General features: G+C 32.8%; 1 protein-coding gene across 16 annotated transcripts in view; it reads right to left on the bottom strand.

Moving 5' to 3' along the window:
* Positions 1-8,485: 8,485 nt before the first annotated feature.
* The window catches only part of LOC120777306 (adenylate cyclase, terminal-differentiation specific), a 36,916-nt gene continuing 23,810 nt past the window's right edge, over positions 8,486-21,591 (bottom strand). For 5 of the 16 annotated variants that reach the window (XM_040108534.1, XM_040108532.1, XM_040108531.1 and 2 more), the window contains exons 4-11: positions 18,360-18,533; positions 17,924-18,293; positions 14,674-14,766; positions 14,217-14,294; positions 11,962-12,054; positions 11,522-11,751; positions 11,350-11,443; positions 8,486-9,186 (exon numbers count right to left, since the gene is read on the bottom strand). In XM_040108534.1, the coding sequence (XP_039964468.1) occupies positions 9,073-9,186; positions 11,350-11,443; positions 11,522-11,751; positions 11,962-12,054; positions 14,217-14,294; positions 14,674-14,766; positions 17,924-18,293; positions 18,360-18,533 (1,246 nt within the window). In that variant the 3' untranslated portion in view covers positions 8,486-9,072. The remainder of the gene's footprint in view (positions 9,187-11,349; positions 11,444-11,521; positions 11,752-11,961; positions 12,055-14,216; positions 14,295-14,673; positions 14,767-17,923; positions 18,294-18,359; positions 18,534-21,591) is intronic. The other 11 variants (XM_040108537.1, XM_040108536.1, XM_040108542.1 and 8 more) reach the window with 11 other exon arrangements.

Consider the following 21,591-nt stretch of genomic DNA (forward strand, 5'->3'; position numbering starts at 1 on the left):
AATTTAATTAAATTAACAAAGCTGTTTGTATGTAATTATATTTCATTAATGTAAAGGTGTGTGTATTTTGAAATTATTAAATATATATATGTACAAAAATACATACACTTATATATAAACATATTTGAGATAAAATATTTAAAAAAAATATGCCGAAATGACACACTGTGCATTGCTAGAAGTTAAAGCAAAGTTGAGATAACTTATTGAAAACGCTTGGGACTGTTAAAAACATGAATAAAACTTATATACATACATACATCAATATAAATATGTATGGAAAATGTTAATTATAATATTTAAATGAAGCAAACTAAATGTGTATTTATTTAGAGCACCATAACCACCAACACGTACCAGAAATGCAGCATCATCGCCCACCACCAGCAACACACACGAAACCGCGCCTGCAGTTAGGGAGCTGGAACTTGGAGCTATCTAGCGCTAATGCAGCTCCAGCTGAAAATGCAACTACAAAATATATAAATTAATGGACAAATACATACGCATATGATACATATACATATTTATTTTTGTTGAGATAATATTAGAGATTCCTTCGTAAAACACATTTCGTCCATTAAACCAAAAAAAACATAAAAAAAAAAATAAGCAAACAAATTTAAAAGTAAAAATATTTTTTATTAAAAAAAAAATAAGCAATAAATTTAATTTAAAAAATATTATTTTTTTAATTTATAATTATTAAATATACTATTTTTTAATTAAAAATACCTGAAAAAATTAAAAAAATATTTTTTTTAATTATTTGAAAAAAATTAAAAATATTTTTATTTTTATTTTTTTTTAATTATTTGAAATTATTACCTTAAATTTTTATATATAAGGAAACTTACTAACACAAAAAAATTTAATTAAAAAAAATTTAATCAAAAATGTACTTATGTACATAGTATATGAAACAATTTTTTCAAGCATGTATATTTTATGTTTATTTACAATTGTTATTTCGTTTTTATATTTATTTATATATGTCAACTTACTAACACAAACTTAATTAAAAATAATTAAGCAAAAAATTTACATTTAAAAATATTTTTTGATAAATTTTTTTATTTTTATGTATTTATTTTTATATTTATTTAAAATTACTATTTTATATTTTTGTATGTATAGTAAGTTTTTAAGAAAAAACGTTAACAAATAAAAATCTTTAGAAAATTTATAAATAAAAACTGAAATTTTACTACTTTTTATTTGTTTTTTTTTTTTTTGTAATTAATATTTTTTTTAATATGTTAAGTTAGTAGCACAAAAAACAAATAAATTTGTACTTAAAATATATATAATATTTTATTTTGTGTATATTATTTCTTTTTTAATTTTTAAGTATTTATTTTTTATATTTATTCAAATTATTATTTTATGTTTATTTAAAATAGTAATTTTAAAGCACAAATATTATAATCATATACAATTTAATTAAAAAAAAATAAATACGAATTAAGTGGCAATGCTAAATTTTTGGTTTCTGTTCTTTCGATTATCTTTTTTTTAGTGATAAGGAAACTAATTTATAATCATTTAGTTTTTAGTATTTTTTTTCATTATTATTTAATTATTTCGATTTTATTAAATTATTATTTATTTATTGAATAATATGAACTCAGTTTTAAGTTTCTTAATACTCATTAATAAATGGAAAGCAAGAAAAAAATTTTATAAAATAAAAAGTTAAATAAATACTCATACACACATAACTACATACAAATATATTACGCATAAAAAACGTTAAGTACCTAAGCAAATAATTAAAGTTACCTGCGCTTGTTATAAAAAATATATTTTTGTTTTCAAAATAGTACAAAGCAACTTTTCTAGTTTCAAAAGCTTAATTTAATTTTAAACTTTGAATTAAATTTATTCTGTAAAAATTAAAAAAAAAGTGAGGTTATAAAAAAAATGTTTGATTTAATAAATTTTTGTAAATATTAATTAATTAAAAAAATAGTTTATTAATTATTTAATTCTTTAGATATTTCTTTTAATTGATTATATTAATTTTTTTCCAATAACTGTATTTAAAAAAATTCAGGTTATTTATGTTAAAGACTTCTTGGATTGTTTTCAAATTTTCTTATATAAAATATTTTTTTTAAGAAATGTATAAAATTTTAATAAATATATTGTCTCGTAGTTTTTCCAACTTATGTAACTTAAGTTTATAAATTATTTTCGAGTAATAATTGTGTACATTTTATTAAATTATTTTATTATTATAATATAGTTATATTAAAAATGTATTTTTGTCAAACTTCATATATGTATATTTGAAGTTGAATAAGTCAATTTTAGTTTTTTATGTATTTGTTTATTTCTCATAGTAAAAAAACAAAATAAGTTTTAATAAAAATATTTTTGTTGAAATTTTTGAAAAAAGTAGTTGCTGTTTTTAATTCTTTAGGTAAGCATTAATTTTATTTATTTCTTTTTCTTTTTATTTTATTTTTTTATTTACTTTAATTGAATTTTTTTATTCTATTTTTTATTTATTCATTAAAAAAGGCCAACTCAAATTTCCTCTGCTAGTAAAAACTGAAAAATAGTAAATTAAATTAAATTAATTTTATTTTATTTGTATTTATTTTATTTTATTTTATGTATTTTTATTTTATTTAATTTTATTTTGTTTTCTTTTATTTATTTTATATATTTCTTTAATTCAATATAAAAGCAGTTAAGCGGCCAGTTCAATTTTCTTCACAAGTAAAAACTGCAAATACTCAAATAAGTCAATTAAATTACCCAAATATTTAAATACTTATTTTCGCAAAATGTTTTGCTTACAAAAATATTATTACTGCTGAATTCATAGATATATTTATAAGTATATTGCTTTTCATTTTAGCCTTATTATAATAAAATAAAGAAATGAAATTAGCGATAAAATATACACACTTACATACATAAGTGCACATATAAATACATGAAAGCGGGGAAGAAGTGCAATATTAAAATAAAAAAAATAATAATTCAAAATAAATTTCATTAATTAAAAGAGACTTAAAAAATTTCATGATTATTCTAATTTTTTTTAAATATTTTTTAAAAATATTTAAAATTAAATGAATTTATATTAATTTGTTTTAGCAAACGAAATCTCACACTCTTAACGTAATATATTTTATAATACAGAATTTATTTTATTTTTCTCCTACATTACTTAGAATATCCACACTAAATACCAAATTAACTTTATCACCGTACACGAAATAACATTTAAAAATTGCACGCATTAAATTGAAATTAAAGTGTTAAATATTATAACTACTGATACACATACATTTACATATATATATAAAAGAAAAAAGCATCATAAATCGGTTATATGTAAGTGTGACCAAAACTCAAATGAAATGAAAATAATATACATACATATTTAATGTATCGACAAGACCAAATTAGATTGCATTTTATTGTTTCTGTACTTATTGTATTTGAAAGTCTAAATATTAGAAATAATAAAAATCTATAAACAAAACCAAAGATTCTACTACTTAGTTGTCTCTAAAGTGAATATGTATAAGGGCATATGTAAAATATTAACGCCATCTACACACCTATAGTACCGTAGATGTATGTGTATATGCGTGTTCTAGTTCCACATATACATACATACATAAATCTATGAAGGCACATACATACATCATGCATAAATCCCATTGAAAAATAAAAACAAATTAATTATAATAAATATACATAAACGATTTAACGAAAACTAAAAAATCTTTTGTTTTCATTACTAAATTAGAGGTTAAATTAGTTTCTATCTAATAATTCAAGTATATAATGTGAAGAAATTCTACCCTATTTTGATATCATAAACACTGGGAAAAAATTCTAACGCTACGGGAATGAAATACATATATGGGACTGCTGATAAAGGAAGAAAGAAGAAGCTTTAGTGATCCAACACTTTTGTAATTGTCGGTAGGCAAGCACAAAGTACAGCTCATAATTGCCTTGTAAATTATATAAAGAAAATTGGTATCCAAATTTCCTCTTTGCCGTATTAACCCTGGTCACAAAAAGATCATGGCACTTCTCACTCCGAGAATGCTATAGGATTCGAAATGGCGTACTATGAAAACTACTCTTGGTTGTAGTTCGATCGGACTAATTCTCAGCAACTTGCACCAGTAATAAAATTATAAATTTTTTCCTTTATTTATAGTATATGTACAAGGTCTGTCGCAAAAGAAACAGGACTGTTAAAAAAAAAAAACAAAAAGTTAATATTTTTCAAAAGTTATATTTTTTTATTTAAAGTAGTTTCCTTGTGCTTCGATACAGCGTTTAGCCCGGTCAATTAGCATTTCAAATGAGTGTTTAAGGTCATTTTTCGGAATGCTCTTGACAATATCGGACGTCGCCTTTTGGATAGCTTCATGGGCAAATGAAGTTTTCCAAATAGGTAAAAATCACAGGGTGCCAGATCAGGTGAGTGGGGTGAGTGATTAATGGTTAATATGGAGTATTTTGTCAAAAAATCAGTGACAAGCGTCGACCGATGACACGGCGCACTATCGTGCAACAGGCGCCAGGACCCTGCCTCACGGTATTGTGGTTGAGCACGACGAATGCGTGACAAAAGACGCTTCATAACACCAAGGTAAAACACAGCACTAATCGTTTGGCCAGTTGGGACGAACTCTCGGTGTACAATACCCTCAGAATCGTAAAAACAAATCAGCATTGTCTTTATTTGTGACTTCTGAAGACGACCGACTTCTAATCGTCACAGAGGTCCTCACGACCTTCTTGGAATCGCTTAAACCACTCATGCACATTACTACGGTATAGGCACTGATCACCATAAACTTTTTTCATCATTTGAAATGTTTCAGTAAACGTTTTCCCAAGTTTAAAACAAAATTTAATATTTGCTCTTTGCATTTTACGACCGATGACCAAAAGCTGCTGTCACTTTTTGATCGATAACATCGATTGTAGTTATCCAATTGTCTTAAAATTTTTACGAAATGTCAACAAGAGATCAAACATTTTATTTCATATACTCACCAATAGGTGGCGCCACCAGAAACAGTTATATTTAAAAAGTTCTGTTTCTTTTGCGACAGAGTATATAGTATATCCGACAAAAAGATACTCGAAGTGTTTTGTGATTTACGAAGAAGTGATGCGTTCGAAGTTAGCCATAGACAGCCGTAAAAGGATGTCTCAAACGCGAACGCCTTGTTCTTTAGACTAAGGTGAGATCTTAACCATAATTAAACCGGTACAGTTGTGAAAACCTTAATTTCGATTCTATTAATTTTAACGTAGTATCTCCATGTACTCGTCTTGTCAATTGCATTTTGCGCTTGTGCTTGTCACTTGTGGACATAGTATTGCCTGAGGCTGTAAACCACACGGTCTGGACTAGTTATCCGCATAGGTTGTTGTAGTTGTGGGGTTAGTGTTGGTAACTGAGAGCTCCACCGTGTAGAGAATGTACATAGATAACAGCCGCAAAAACGCTGCCTTGATGGTGTACAACACGTATGGATCTCACATGCGACAACTGACCTTAGCAAAGGGGTAATAGGTATATAACTTCAATAGTAGGCCTAGGTATCAGACTTTGTCAAGTGCTTGGCAAGGGAAACTGCAGAGCTGTATTTATACTTTACAAGCATCATTATAAAATGTTATACTCGGTGACATTGCTCAATTGTGCCATGAAGCTTTCCGAAGCCAACCAGAATGAGTTGTTTCTCCTCCAGCAGAGGTAAAACTTCAAATATTTTCAAAATAATGATCAATAGGCTAATAAGTTAATATTAATGGACCGTTGGCTTTGAGTTACCAGCATATTAAAAAATTTGTCTATATGAAATTTAGAATTGAAGCAAATTATACCGACATTTCAACTACTATAATATTTCGCATCCTATAATTTTTTGGCTATAAAAATTAGTCAATAATCGAACCTTTTTAGGTGAATTAATGCGATATATAAGGTGATTCAATGTGATATACAAGGTGTGTCAAATGAAACAAAACGCGTGAAGCGAATCTTTTGGTGTGAAACGACAACAATAGAGACGTAGACGGCGCCAAGCTCTCCGTAATATATGAAGTAAATGGTACAGCCTAGTAATTTAATGGATGCAATTTCTCTAGAGGCTTGATAATGAAAAATCTCAAGAAAATTGAAGGAAGGAAACAAGAAGGAAAAAACATCTGGTAAATTTCCAAGAAAACGTACAGATTGGTGAGATTCTTAAAAACTAAAATACGCACAAAGTGTTGTGATCATGGAGAACTAAACGGAGATAACCTAAGGTCAAATAAATTCTAATGATCTAACGACCGTATCTCATCTCTCAGCCAGTCTATCCCTAATGTACCCTTCATTCTATAGTCACTGGAATATTATTGAACAAATTTCTTTTCTAATGATAGGTCTTAAGCAGCAAAAAATATTCGCTTAAAGAACCATGTTCTTGCAGAGCAACAGCACAAACCCAACTATTTTTACAAGAGATGTTCAAGGTACCGCAGCCAATAGTTACCAAAACACCACCAATTTAATAAAAATGGAGCATATGTTTAGCAACAAAGGCTGATGTTATCAATGTTATTAAATACTTTCAAGGAATTTTTATCTGAAATGATTTGAAAACTTGACTCGAAAACGTGGGTTCATTCTGGAACTTTAGAGCGATATAATATCAATTGGGCAGGTCGAGCGGCTTCAGTTCTTGCACAAGCCTTATATTCTACACTTTCAATTTAAGCTCTCGACGTAAAAATCGCCAAGTCGCTCCTTACGTCAGTCCGAGTTGCTGCGAATGGCACCGAATCGACTCTCCAAGGTCTTCGTGTACACTCTCAGTTATAGCTGGATCTTCACTGCGTGTTGGACGTGGTTTATTCGGTCGAATATTATCCAATAATCAATGTTGGTTCTCAAGATGGGTGATGGTGTTGCGAATAGTACGCTGAGTACTCCGATTATGTTGACCATAAGTTGAGCGAAGCGCGCGAAACACTTTCTTTACAGAACGTGAATTTTCGCATTAAAGTTGAACGACTTATAAACGTTGTTCACACGTAAGGCTATCAATGATAAAATGCCAAAAAATACTGAACAAAAATAGTAAGACAGCTTGCCACGACTCACGCATGATCTGAAGAAAAAAGGCTTTTCAAAAAAGTAACTCTAGTTGGATCACCCGTCATATAGGGTAAATATCTGTCTGTCTGTATATCCCCTCAGTTTTTGAGAGACCGGCCTGAACTTTTTCACAAATCTTTTTCTCTACAAAAAGCTGCTCATTTGTCGGTACCGCCGATATAGCATATGGCTGGCATAGAAAGTGAAGGACCAAAATCGAGTCCATTTATGGAAAATGTTTTTATTTGAAACGAAATTGTGTAAACTTTTTAGATCGCACTACAATAGCATATAGCTGCCTTACAAACTGACTGAACAATATTAAGAAAGAGATCTTTTTATACCCTTTTATGCGATAAGAAATGTACTTCTTCTTTTTTATTGCACTTATGAAGGTTGTTATAGCTTCGGTAGAGCTGCAACTGAGTTTTTGTAGATTTATCAATATGTAGAATAAAACACCTTTTTATGTTAATAATTTTTTTTATTACTTGTTTACGTTTTCACATCTCTTCGGAAGCCGTTAGTTTACAAAAAATCTTCTCAGTTATATATCTAAACATAAAAAGGACGTTAGCAAGAGGTCATAAGCGTTACATTAAAGTAAATACTTTTTAAAATTAAATTTTTTGTTAAAATTTAGTAATGTCTTTTGTGAAAAAAACAAAACGAAATGTGACGAAAAGACTTCTTCATGACAAAGCATAACAATGAGGTTTCGTAAAACTCAAAGAAAGTCGGGATTATACGTTTCTTCATATTTGTGATGTGTGCGTGTTCAATAACAATTTGTTTAAGTACAATAAAATACAGCAAAGCGTTTACGCATATGTCTTTTGTATACTAAGCACTTTTAAGCAACGTATAATAAATTAATGCAACTCATGCATATACATATGTATATATATTCAATATTTTATATATTAACTATTTTATTTATTTTCTTTTTACTTGTTATTTTTTCGTCTCGAAAAATGCTTCTTCTTGATTATATGTATGTAAATATTTTTGCTTAAATTGTATAATATCAAAATACAAACAATTTCTGTTTTTTTATTAAATTTTTAGCAAACGCCCTTTTATACATATGTATTTACTATTACACATGCGTTAACATACATACAGACATGTGTAACTATGTAATTTTTTGCATTTTTGTTTTTTTTTTTCATTTGTTTTTTGTTGGTTTTCAAAAGTTCGTTGAATTCCATTGGCAATTTTTCTATTATTTTAATTTAAAATAAAATTTAAATTTATATAAAAGTCATTTATTTGTATGCTATTTAAGTTTATTTGTATATATGTCTGTGTGTTTGATTGGCAAGTCTGTTTCAACTGCAATTTCTTTCTATTTTTATTCTCACTTGCTGCAGTTTTCATGCTAAAACCTTATTTCGTTTGCATTTTACCGTTATTGTACATAAATTTCGGCAGCGAATTTCTTAGCGCTTTCGCTCAACAATTCCAACAACTCCATCATTGCACCTTAATTTTTCAAAAAAGTCAGCTGTTTCGACTATAAATACTAATTTTGTTAGAAATCAACAAATTTCTTTAATTACATTGCATTTATGTACGAGTTAAATACCGTTTAACAAAAACAAAAAATGGTCAAACCAAAAATTCTGGTAAAATTGCTTAATTTTAGTTAATCGCAAGATAGTAGTTAAATTAGTTTAATATTCGTGGCCAATTTGTGGTGTCATGCCCACCATCAGGTCGTGAGTATTTACAGTCCATCGCCCTTGTCTCATTTATCGCTTTTCGGTCGCCAACTTGTTGGTCCATAGTATACAGTTCTTTTATTTTTGTTTTTCATTTTTGCTTTGTTGTTGTTTTTTTTCGAAGTTCCACTGGCAAGTGTTTAGTGGGGCGCTTCATTGTGGCCGCCGCAACCCTCAGTAGGATGGCATGCGGCGCGTTCATCATCAATCGGCGGAGAGCTCATCGATGCGACAGCGCACTGCATGCTCCACCACCTCCAGACTCGGGTAGTCAAGCTCCTTGACGAGACACAGCGTTGCTGATAACAAATTGGAACTCTGAAAGTTTGAAAATATAGGAGATTAGCCTTTTTGAAAGTATTTATAGACATGTCTTGAGTTAGCACTACAATGCAGCATTTTCTTTATGAACATTAATATATCCTTAGTCCAGTCATTTAAGCTTAAATTAGGTAAGAATCTCGGAATTCGATATACCCATTTATTCGTCTGTAAATACTTGTATATTGACACCCTAAAGTTGTCTCAAAACCTACATATGGTAGGGTATTCCTACATATACAAGTATTTACAGATATATAAATGGGTATATCGAATTCCGAGGTGAACTTACTATAATGAATGGACTATCCTATACATTATCCTATATGCCGAATAACTGATTTTTATACTACGCAAACATGTCTTATTCATCTTAAACACCTTTGCTTTCCACACACCTCAAAGGTTCTACGAAACACACAGTACCAGCAACTGCATACGTTCTTTTGATTAGAAAAGAAACTTAGATTCATATTTTCACTTAGCAATATCATCAAAAAGTTTCACTTTTTTTTAACTATCCGGCTTTTGTAAAGCCAACCATGGATAATAACCGAAACTGATATTCGCCGCCTGAGAAAATTTGTGATGTGCTGAAAGTGCTTCCTCGAAACTTCTGCGACGATGAACCAGCGTTCCATAATGTCCAGATGAAAACGCTTTTGGCGATAGGAACAGCATCGGTCTTTTAACCTAACCAACAAAAATTATCCTATTAAAAGAGCTGAAGCACGCCATCCACGATAGCAAAAAGAAGAAATGGGAGGAACTACGCGAGGATATTAACAAAAACTCCTGGGGACAGTTTACTCTAGAAGAGCTGCAATTAGACACTGGTAAGCTCAAGGCCAACAAATTACCCACCCGCGCGAGATCGCAGCAGAAATCCAGAAAAAAATCGCTGCAGAGCGACCCCCATTACTACTGAATGTGTACAATGCTTGCCTCGAATGCAGAATATTCCCTGAACTCTGGAAAAAGTAATGGCTGGTGCTAATCAGTAAGGGAAAAGGAGATCTCAACTTGCAATCAGCAGGAAAGCCGTATGAAACACTACGTAAACCCGGACTCGAAGCGGCTATCGACGAAGTGGACGACTTTCCCCTAGACAACACTGCTTTAGACCCGGCAGAGGAACTCCAAGATCTATAAAAGAGTAGTCTTGCTGACGACTTTAGATGTCCGAAATGGCTTCAACAGCGCTAGAAGGGTGGATATGATCGACGAACTCGAAAAAAACTTTAAAATCCGCGACTTCCTCAGAGTTGTGGTGCGTAGCTACCTTAATGACAAAAAACTGCTGTACCAAACTAGAGAGGGATTACTCCAGATAGCGGTCACGTCAAGAGCAACGCAAGGATCCATTCTAGGCCCAGATTTGTGAAACATCAGCTACGACGCTATACTAAAACTCGAAATGCCAGACGAATCGTAGTTAATTGGCTTCGCGGACAACATTGCAGCAGTAATTACAGCAAGAGGAATTAAAAGTTACATTACTCTTTAGATCACATCACGTGATATCTGATTTATGGAGAAGCTTGACAACTTTATTTTGAAGTTTTTCATATGTACAGTGACACAGAAAATCAGGAAGTGCAAAAGTGTCTGCTACGGACAAAAAGATCTAAGAACCGCGAAATGATTTTGGATAACGCTTAAATGATAAATGAAGTCTTAAAGTTATCAAAGGAACATTTTGAATATATCAGTCATGAATATTTGGATATGCGAAAGCGCGTTGCAAAATAGCTGTCGAATGAACCCTCAAACCGATTCACGACGAGTACATAAAAGCGATGACAGAATAATATGTTTTGGACTTCATATTCCAACCGTCTTCTCGACATTTAAAACTTAGGGACATTTTCTTTTCCAGAGACCAATATGGAATATTCACTGGAAAGAAATTGCTGACACTGAGAAGTAGTTTAAAGACCAAGACCAGTGGCAACATTACGTAAAAACCTGCCTTACTTTAAAACAAAATGGGCACAATAGACCTTAGCTCGCGGTGCAAACCTCATCTATTTATCTCATGTGTATTATTTGCTTCTTATTATTGCTTTAAGAAAAATATTATTTTCAATGAAGGATGCTTTGTTTAGACATATCTCACACATTAAATCGCCAAATTGTGTTCATCACACTCACACTTACCCGATTTATGGGACGTCTGTGATAGCCCGAATAATGATTAAGTACAGCTGTTGAGACGGTGCTGGCAGAGTCGCTGTAGCGTCCATCGGGCCGCCTATTTCGAAAACAATTAATAACAATATAAACAACACAACAAACAACAAAAGCAAAATTCCATGACTTAGCGCATTACCTGGGTCGCGGCCGTTCCGCGTCCTCCCAATCGCCACCATTTTCGCGCGCGCTGCCATTTCGATACGCATAACGGTCGCTGACGTCACCACGACGCGGACCACCTACATGATGCAGCGCAGCTGTGCTGCCGAATTGATTGTGCTGCTGATGCTCCTCCCACTCGGTCAGATCGGTTTGGCTGTGACGATAATGGGCAGGATAGGACGGACGGTCAGACTGATAGTATTCCTGCCAAGTAAAGAAGGCAGAATCAAATAGCAACGCATTTGAGCAAGCGGCAATATAGGAATACAAGCCAATAACAAACAATGAAAATAAAAGGAGTTAATATACAAATACCAACAACAATTGCTCACCAGTAAAATGAATAATTTAAAGCTTAAAAGAGCAACGAAACCCAGTGAGGTATTGCCTTAACCTCAAATTACTTGCACTTACCTTCATCGATTGTGTGGATATGCTAGGCGGTATGGGCGCGCGTTCCCGATACCCCACATGCGGACTATCCTGGTCCGAGCCTGGGGAGCGCTGCTGTTACCAAAATTCAAGTCAATGTGTTAGTTTAGTTTTCGTAAGGCCACGTGGTTAGACGGGTGAGGAAACATTTGTGTGTTTTGGTTTGTGTAACGATTATGTAACGGTGTTTTTAGTGCAAAATTTACATAACAAACAAGTTACGGTTAGTTGAAGCAAGAGTTAACGGTAAATATATATATACATATATCGCAATGTGCCAAACGAATATACACAAACTGAGATCCTTTGACTACGAGCACAATGACCGCATCACTTCGAGACTCCTAATGCGGAGTTATGAGTTCATTTCCGCTTCGCTAAGCGCACATACAAACATAATTTGTCTCTGCCCAACCCACCTTTCGACGACCATGGAAATGTGTTAATTCGGCACAAATTTCACCATTTCCTTGAACACACCCAGCCCAACCTTGTTCTGGGGCCACACACTCGTACACCGAATTTGCATAAGGTAATGTCACCGAATTCGCCGGTTTCTGTATTTAAGATTTACGAGTATATTGAAATGTATGTATACAGTTATATAAGCATTTGAAATATAATATTTTTGGGCTGACGGGACGTTGTTGACATTGTGTCTGTGCGAACCCAAAATTCGCGTGACTCGTTTAGTCAGCTTAGTCGGCAGTTCTACATACAGATGTTGGCGTCGAAACTGAGTTGGTTGAATATGTGTCATATTAATATCAATAGAAGAATTGGGTACGAAAAACAGAGCCGAAAACTTTAATCTCGTAATATAGTTGTAGAACCTGAAGTCATGCAAAAATCATGTATCAAGTACTTAGCAAACAGTTCAAAGTAAAAGTATCGTAGCGACTTAAGTACTATGAGATTTACCCTAGAACTAGAGAGAAGGGCCCCCTGGAGGAGAAGAGCGTTGAGCTTTTTACGAATGGATTTTTGGAGGAGTACACTGTGAGGAACTTTTCATCAGCTCCAACTTTAGTCGTCTTGACCGCTGCAGCATCTTCCAAGCGGAAGTAGCTGCCATTAAAGTAGCACTAGAGCTCCGAAGCGCAGTCTCCTTCAGAGTGTTGACTATTAACTCCGATAGCAGGACAGCAATATTAGCCTTCAGTTCGCTAGCTGTGCACTCCAGACTAGTGAAGGGATGTCTAGAAACCTTATCTCTCAGTAATATCCCTACTTCTACCATGAACTAATTTTACAATTTTCACTGTCTTAGGTGCCAGGCCACAGCAGTATTGCAGGAAACTGTAAGGCTGAGTAGCTGGCTAGAAAGTACTAGTACTAGTACTTTAGTCCCAATAACTGTGGAATGGGAAGAAGCTCCTTTGGCTTCTTGTGGCTTACTATTGGGCTATTGGGCGTCAGACAACCTCAACTTGCGTTGGTTAGCAGCCGTGAAGTCACAAGGTTTTTCTGGCCCGTGGTAAATCAGAAAAGGTCTAGGGAGCAAGGTTCGCCTTTCAATAGTTGTAGGAATTCTAACTGGACACTGTTCGATTGGAATTTATGCCGTAAAATTGAACAACTTATCGGAGGCCAGCTGCATCTTTTAAGCAGTAGTAGAATCATCTCAACACTACCTCCTCGAGTGTCCTGCTTTTGCCGGTTCAAGACAAAAAACACCTCGGATCTCGAAGATATATGTAAATAAAAGTCTCTACGTAAATTTTGGATAAGTTCAGGGCGCTTTCCCGATTCTAATACCGAACTACAAGATTTTTTTCAACTGGCTTCACAAAAGACTGAATATTACAGTCAAAGTGTAATCCCTCCACCATACGGAAAGATCAGCCATCTTACATAACCTAACCCAGCCTCCTTCTAGATTTGAGCGAAACGGATTATAGAGATGGTCACGTACTTTTTAAGGCTAATGTACATATGTAGGTTTCTTTTGCTTCATATATATCATGACTTCAAATTCATTATATAATTAGTGCTATTCAACATCCTAACTAACCGTCCACCAGAAACTTTGATTCGGTCATTATTAGGGGTCTACCTTGACCTGTATACTCGAAAATTCGTGATTTTGTAATCCTAAAATAATCCCAGATACGTTATTTGGTGCAGCTTTCTAACCAACAATACATCTCTTAGTACTCATAGTCAAAAGATCTCCGTCTTTTAGTAAACTTCTACAAAAAAAATAATAAAAATTCCAGCAATCGTAAAATTCTTACATCATACTGATGATAAGACAACCGATTCACGTTCGTGTATGAATTATATTTCGGTGAGGGTGTATGCGCAACTGGCTCCTGTGCGTTGGTGGTAGTGGTGTCAGTAGATAAAAAGGATATAAATTGCAAAATGAAAAATAATTAGTTTGTTATCATATTAAGTTTGTGTTGTTAATGAAATTTTTGTAGATGACATTAATGAATTGATGAAATTGCTTAATAAGAGCAACAGCTTTAAGACTATATATTTTACTTATATATTTTTATTTTTATAAAAAAAAATTTGCTCAAAAATTACTACGGATTATTGAACTCAAATAAAAACTACTAAATACCATTAAATACTTTAAGAAAAAACTTTTAAGCATAAGAGTTTTAAGCAATCAAACAAAAATCGCGCTAAATTCTATAAACGAAAGCAGCTACATTAAAATATTGCCGTTAGTTTGCGAAATACCTGTGCGGGTGAGGCCGGTTTTGAGACCTCGTTGCTTTTGCTTGGCTCGCTGGCGCTTTCCTCAGTATTTGCCGGACTATTTTGTGTCGAGGGCTTTTGGGACCGTTTACAAATTATTAGTAATTAATTATTTGTTAATTTTTTAAATTAATTTTTAGCATTTAAGTTTGGTTTCGAAACAATATTTCAGTTTTTCGGTTTGATCAGTCCATTTGGTTAGCATAAATAAGAATTATTATTAATTATTAGTGGGATTAAATGGCGTTTTGCTGGATTTTAATATTTTGAATTACTGCTATTATAAACAAATTTTGCTATTTTTGAAGGAACTAAGCAGCCAATTGTACAAATTTTTATTTTCCATAACAAAATCTTAACGAGTATTTGAAATCATTTACATTTAGCCATACATACGGTGATGTTCATATAATTAGAATTAGTACTTTTGAACGGAATTTTTTTTTTTACTCTATAAATGTTGTTTCTACGAAATTTGCTATGCCATTCTATTAAAAAAATAATATAATTTCTACTTCCCATATTCCTTTAGAAATATTATATAATTATTACGAACAAATTATTGCTTAAAAAATATATAGATTTGATTTCTAAAAAATCTCATATGGTTTTCGTACGATCGATATGTCAATGAACTAAATAGTTTCAGAATTATTTACAAATTTTTTAATATTCATAAAACTATTCTAAAAGAAACGCTAAATTAATGACTAAGAAATAAAACTAATATTAATATATTATATATGCCGGTTAATCTATAATTTATTGATAATTATAATCTATATTTTATTGAAAATCCTAGAGCATTCGCTTCCTGGTAATTTTATGCCCAACTTCGGGTCGAATTTATAACGTATATGTGGAATATACATATTTGTACCTATCATAAGAATTCTGAAACTTTTGGTTGACTTTTTTCCATACATTGGGTAGTCGAAAAAATATTTTCGTATTTTGCCAATAGATGTCGTTGCAGTCGTATATCTCCATTGGAAAGGTTGAAATCTCACCTTCATTTAACCAAAAAAATACAAAATTCGGGAATGATGGAAAAAAGTTACAGATGTTCAAAAATGAGTGAAAATAATGAAGAAATTCGCTATATTTTGAAATTTTTTTATGAAAAAGGGAAGAATGCCACGCTAGCCTCCAATGAAATTTATGAAGTTTACAGAGACGATGCTGTATCAGTTCGTGTCGCACAACACAAAAAATTTCGATGTGAAAGATCGGGAAAAAGTCGATGAAATTATGGAAAAGATTGGCCAGGACCGTCACATAAGCAGCCATGACATCGCTAAGGAACCTAGCATTCATGACCAAACGGTTTTGAACCAACAGGCTGGCTACAAAATAAAGCTCAATGTTTGAGTACCACATGAATTGTATGTGAAACATTTAATGGACCGAATTAATTGTGATTCTTTGCTTAAACTAAATGAAATCGAACCATTTCTGAAGGGAATGGTAGCAGGAGACGAAAAGTGGTTCGAATACGACAATAATGTGAGAAGAAATCATGGTCAAAGCGTAGTGAAGCTCATCAAATGTACTTAAAGTCAGGATTGACGCCTCGATAGGTTATGCTGAGTGTTTGGTGGGATTTGAAAGGAATCATCTACTAAAAGCTGCTCCAGCCTGGTCGAACGATTAAGTAGAATTTGTTTTACTGTCAACAACTCATGAGATTGAATCAAACAATCGAAAAAAACGGCCAGAACTGATCAACAGAAAGATTATGTTTGATGACTCGGCAAAAACTGAAAAAAAATGCAGAACTTCCTTAATGGAGTAACGTTGGCTTCAAGAGACGTCTGTGAAAATTACTTGTCACAGTTTTTCGCCGAGAAACCAGAAAAGTTTTACACTGAAGGAAAAATGTCTCTAGCGAAAAAATAGCATAAAGTGGTCGACCAAAATATTACATATTTGGTTCATTAAAGATCATTATAAATATAAAAAAAATTAAGTTGAAGTTTGATCAGAAATACGAAAAGACTTTTTCGACTACCCAATATATCAGTCAATCTTATAATTAATGAAAAACAGAGAGCACCTTTTCCTAATAATTATAAATCATGATGCCGAAAATTGATAAACCAATAGCTTCCTTTTAGCTATTTAAAAAATTTCAAAATCCCGGTTGGCGTTAAAATGAATATATCGGTCTATATGTAAGATATCTTAACAAATAAAATTTGGATATACTGTAACAAAAAGTGTGCAAAATCGTTTTATAAATAACCCCAGCTCCAAATATGTTGGTCAGTGGAGTTATACTTGTATATATTTATAGCAATTTTAATGACTGTGACAATCGGTGCGAGTACTGTCGTAAAAGATCTATAGTCTAAGGAAAACATTATACAAATTATATAAAAACTTTTCGAAAGCAACAGCTGCTTATGATAATACTGCTTGGAGTGTATAGTGGCGTTAAAGACTGCGAGAATTCATCTAATTCATTAGCAGGATCTGAAATATTTATGTACGTCTCTACAAGTTTTTAGTTTCTTGGACTCTTGGTCCATCTTTTCTAGTGAAATCATAATTCTAACCGACTGGAAAAGTCCTTCTAAATGATAGGGAACGAAAATTAGAAAGGTGCTTGCTCATCTGCTAGTTTATCTTTCGTGAAGGCTTAAGGAAGGGATTAGGGTTTCAAGGTAAAACAAAAAGACTTTTTTGCGAATTTATTTCTTAAATATGGATTGAGTAATTTTATTCGAACCCTTTGTACATTATTGAGAACATAACAATATAGGGTAATTTTTTCATGGAAAAACATTGAAGGAAGAAGTTGTTAAATTAACTTCCACGGACCACGAGATCAAGTTACTTTTTCAAAAACTACATTCGTAGAATCAATTAAGCATGAATATATATAATATAAATCAAAAGTGCTTCTATTTATATGACCACCACTGTATTGGTTAGATACTATTATGTTTAAGTATTATTTCACTAAAATCATGAATTACGATTTTTAAAAATTCTAGATTTTTCAGTTCCCAAAAATTTAAAAAATTTTAAAGTGAATGCCAGTGTTACCAGACTACACTAATTTGTAATATCTACTATTTAAGTACAAGTACACAGACTAATGTGACTGAGAAGAATGCAACAAGTGTCGATATGAATTAGTGTAATGTAATGTTGACTATAGTGCTGCTACAAGTATTATTGCCTCTTTAGGGGGCATCAACCGTAGCTTGCACCAGCATAAAATTACCTCTTTCATTGGACTGGAACTGCGTCGTTGTTGTTGTTGATACTGTTGCGGTGACGGATGGTGTTGATATTGCGACGCCTGTTGTTGTTGCTGCTGCTGCTGTTGCTGTTGCTGTTGTCGTTGTGGCGGGTAGTGATTTTGTTGCGTTTGTTGTTGCTGTTGTTGCTGCGGAGGCGACGGTTGTTCGTAACGTGACGGTGGTTGTTGTTGCACATAGCTATCCTCATAGACGTCTTCCTCTTCGCGTGTACCACCGCTGCCACTGCCGCTACCACCAGCGCGCAACGCCTCATCGAGCTCCTCTTGCGTCACCTCCACATTATCCAACTTCTTGAGATTCGGCAAGGCGCGCAGCACTGTTTGGCGGTAACTGAAAGGCAACGAGAAAGCGGGTTCCGTAAGATTTGTCAATTAGAAAGCTCCCTCCGAAACTTACCTGGGTCCCACTCGATCACAGCATGGATTCTCCTCCAACCACAAATACTTGAGTACTGGCAAGTTTTGCAGATAAGCGATTTCATTAATATCCTGTATATTGTTTTTACGCAAATATAATTCCTGAAGTTTTAGGCAGTCTTCGAATGGTTGCAATGTGGTTATTTTGTTGACACTGCAGGAAGAGAGTTGGGAAATAGCGATCAGCACTTCTGTTCTACTAAATGAGCTACATAGTAACAGTAAGGTTAAATAAAAAATTAGTAAAATTAGAAAATTCCATTCGGCGTCTGCTTTGGGATCTTGCTATCAATACATATTGTATGCATCAAATCATATCTATAGACCTCAGAGCAAATACATAAAAGATCCTTTCAATCTATTTAAAACAGGTAGATGGATACATTTCATAAAGATACTATGCTGTTATTTAAAGAGATTTTTTAGATATTCTCTCTAAACCTTACTTTTCTGAGATCTACTTATTTGACATTTGCCTAACTGCGAAAAGTGTTTGGATTTCGTTACCAAGAACTATTCTAAGATCTATATTGAAAAACTAATCAATAACCCAAAAGTAACTTGGTTCTTTATATTTCTAATCTATATATAGCCGAAGTCAATATAACCATAAAATAGAGACCGAGAAATCCATAGTAGATACTGCTTTATTTATACCCAAAATATAATTGCTATATGGAAGGTACAAAAAGTTTTACGCCGGTTCCAAGTCGTTGATAAATTTATTGAACAAAAACAAACTAAAACAAGAAAAAATGTTTATTCTTCTACAACGAAACTATAATACCACACCACATGTACATTTTTACAGCATAAAAGCATATGAAAATATCTTTATCTTAACGTTGATAGGTTTGCATGTGTTATAATAAACATATAGATCGGTACAAAGATCGGTAAACTTGTAAAGATGCTTTAGCTATAGATATTTCCATTACCGACAACAGCTTCTTGAGAAAAATATCGATATCTCAAAAACTAAAGAACTAGTCAAACGACTCAGCTCGTCAAGCTGAAAATTGATTAATACTTCATAGGGTCTCCGATGTTCTTCCACATCTTCCGTTCAAATCACTACACCATCGACAGCGAGACTTACTCTCATTGATGCAAAATCATGATTTCCTCAGTGCTTTGTAGTCTCCAGATTAAGATTCGATAAATTCTTTGAAGTAATTTCATCTTTAAATAAGTAAACAGTTGATGTTTTGAAATTTATCTCTTATATGGATAGTATATAATATTCAAAGCGGTCTGGTCTTCATAACCTAAAGTTTGTAAAGCATACATGGAGGTTTTCGCCTGTGCTTGGAGAGACAAAACCTTGGCTAACTATGAGTTATGAAGAGATAAGTAGAAATAATAATCATGAAACAGACCAAACATGAGATTGTTTCCAGCCTAGCAAGATTTTGGCTGAAAGATATACTTGAAAGCGTTTCAGATTCAGATACGGCGCTGTTTGTAAAAAAGGCTTTGTTCGTAAAAAACTATAAGATGAGATTTTCATGTTCAAAGTTTGCACAAAACTTTGAAACTAAAAACTTCTCTTTTATTGGAACATTGGTAATCACTAATATTAAGAAATTGGAAGGAAAGTAAAGTGCTTCGGGTTCCGATGAATTGAGTTTAATACATTGAACCAGGCTATAAACCAAACACTCAAGTTTCACATGCAATCATTAGAGGCTTCTCAAAAAATCGAGAAAATTGAGGTGTTAGTATAGAAAATGTAAGCAAGAAACAAAAATAAAACGAATAGCAATATGATTTTTAGACTGCACTAAGCGAAGAAGGCTATACGGATACCAGGAAAAAGGAAAACTCAAAACGGCCAAATTCAGCTGTCACAATTTTCTTAATATGTGAATTTTTGGAATCGGCTGGATCCACTGAGAGTTATAGTGTCCTTTACAGTGACACTAGGAGCCAGGTGACTGGAACGGATCCCAGATTCTATGATAATAAATGATAATAAGGTTTCTTAAGATTTATTTTTATTATATTTCAATAACAAATTATAGTATTTTTACAAATTATACTCTTTTTACACAATAAAGGTTGACATCATTAGAAAATGCTGCATCAATCTACGTTCCTCATCGGCAATTAGTAGCTTATCAAGCCGCTTTACCAAGCTCAATTAATTTAACAACTCTGAAAACAGTTTCTTACAAAGAAAGCACAGAAAGAGTCATTTTCCATGTACAGTTATAATTTCTTTGTTCTTCTGTTTCCTGGAATTATGTTTACTTCTTCTTTTCAAAAGCCACACTTAGTGGTCAGCTAATGACTCACAATTGCAGTGAAATTCTTTAAAAGCTCTTACAATTATTTCACTTCTTATCAATTTGTTCATGACTATTTCTGTTCTGACATCAGCTAACCACAATTGTAATGCTGATATCATCGCTCATGCCGGTTCCAGATCACATTATCAGCACATGTTTGCCCAATTTGAGCTGACCTCAGGCTTACGCAGAAAAAAAAAGACAAAATTGGACAACGGAGTAAAAGAAAGCAAATAGAAGAGAGCAAATGAGCTTTAACCTGTAAGCTGGCGCATAGCAAAGCAGCTTCTCTCGGTTTGATGCGAGTAACGAAGCGTCTTTGGCGCTTACGAGCCATTGTGGCGTGCCGTTAGAGCCAACAAGAAATGTACATAAGTAATTATAAACAAAATGCGAAGCTAATGTGCCCACCTGCTACGGAGTCTAAATAATATTATGTATGTACATAATTTACGAGTCATCATTATTTATTTTACCTTTACACACACATACGTATGTATAAAGTACATATACACATAAAAATTTGTTTTCTTTTTGCAGCTGCGTTCATCGAATTATAATTTTTTGTTGGAATTGAAGCAACCTTGTGCTTGAATAATGGGTTAACCAGAAACATATGTCTTAAAGCAGTAAGGTAAGAAAAGTGGTGAAATTTATATGCAGACGTCATAATATCTAATTTTATTTCTTAACCAAAAAAATTGTTACTAAAGATAGCCGAATTCCTGATTGCAAATGTACCTTTGAAAAGTGATTCAAGTGACCTACGTAAAACACTTATTTTAGGTGGTCGAATCTACTATGTATTTCATCCAGTTGTAAAACTCATAACTGAGCCTAAATATTCCCAAAGAGTTTATGTCAAAAGCTTATCTCGATAGAAGAGCTTTCATTTTCACAATTCAAACCTCATACAGTAGA

The sequence above is a fragment of the Bactrocera tryoni genome, chromosome 5 (genome assembly GCF_016617805.1).
Source record: "Bactrocera tryoni isolate S06 chromosome 5, CSIRO_BtryS06_freeze2, whole genome shotgun sequence".
Lineage (NCBI taxonomy): Eukaryota > Metazoa > Arthropoda > Insecta > Diptera > Tephritidae > Bactrocera > Bactrocera tryoni.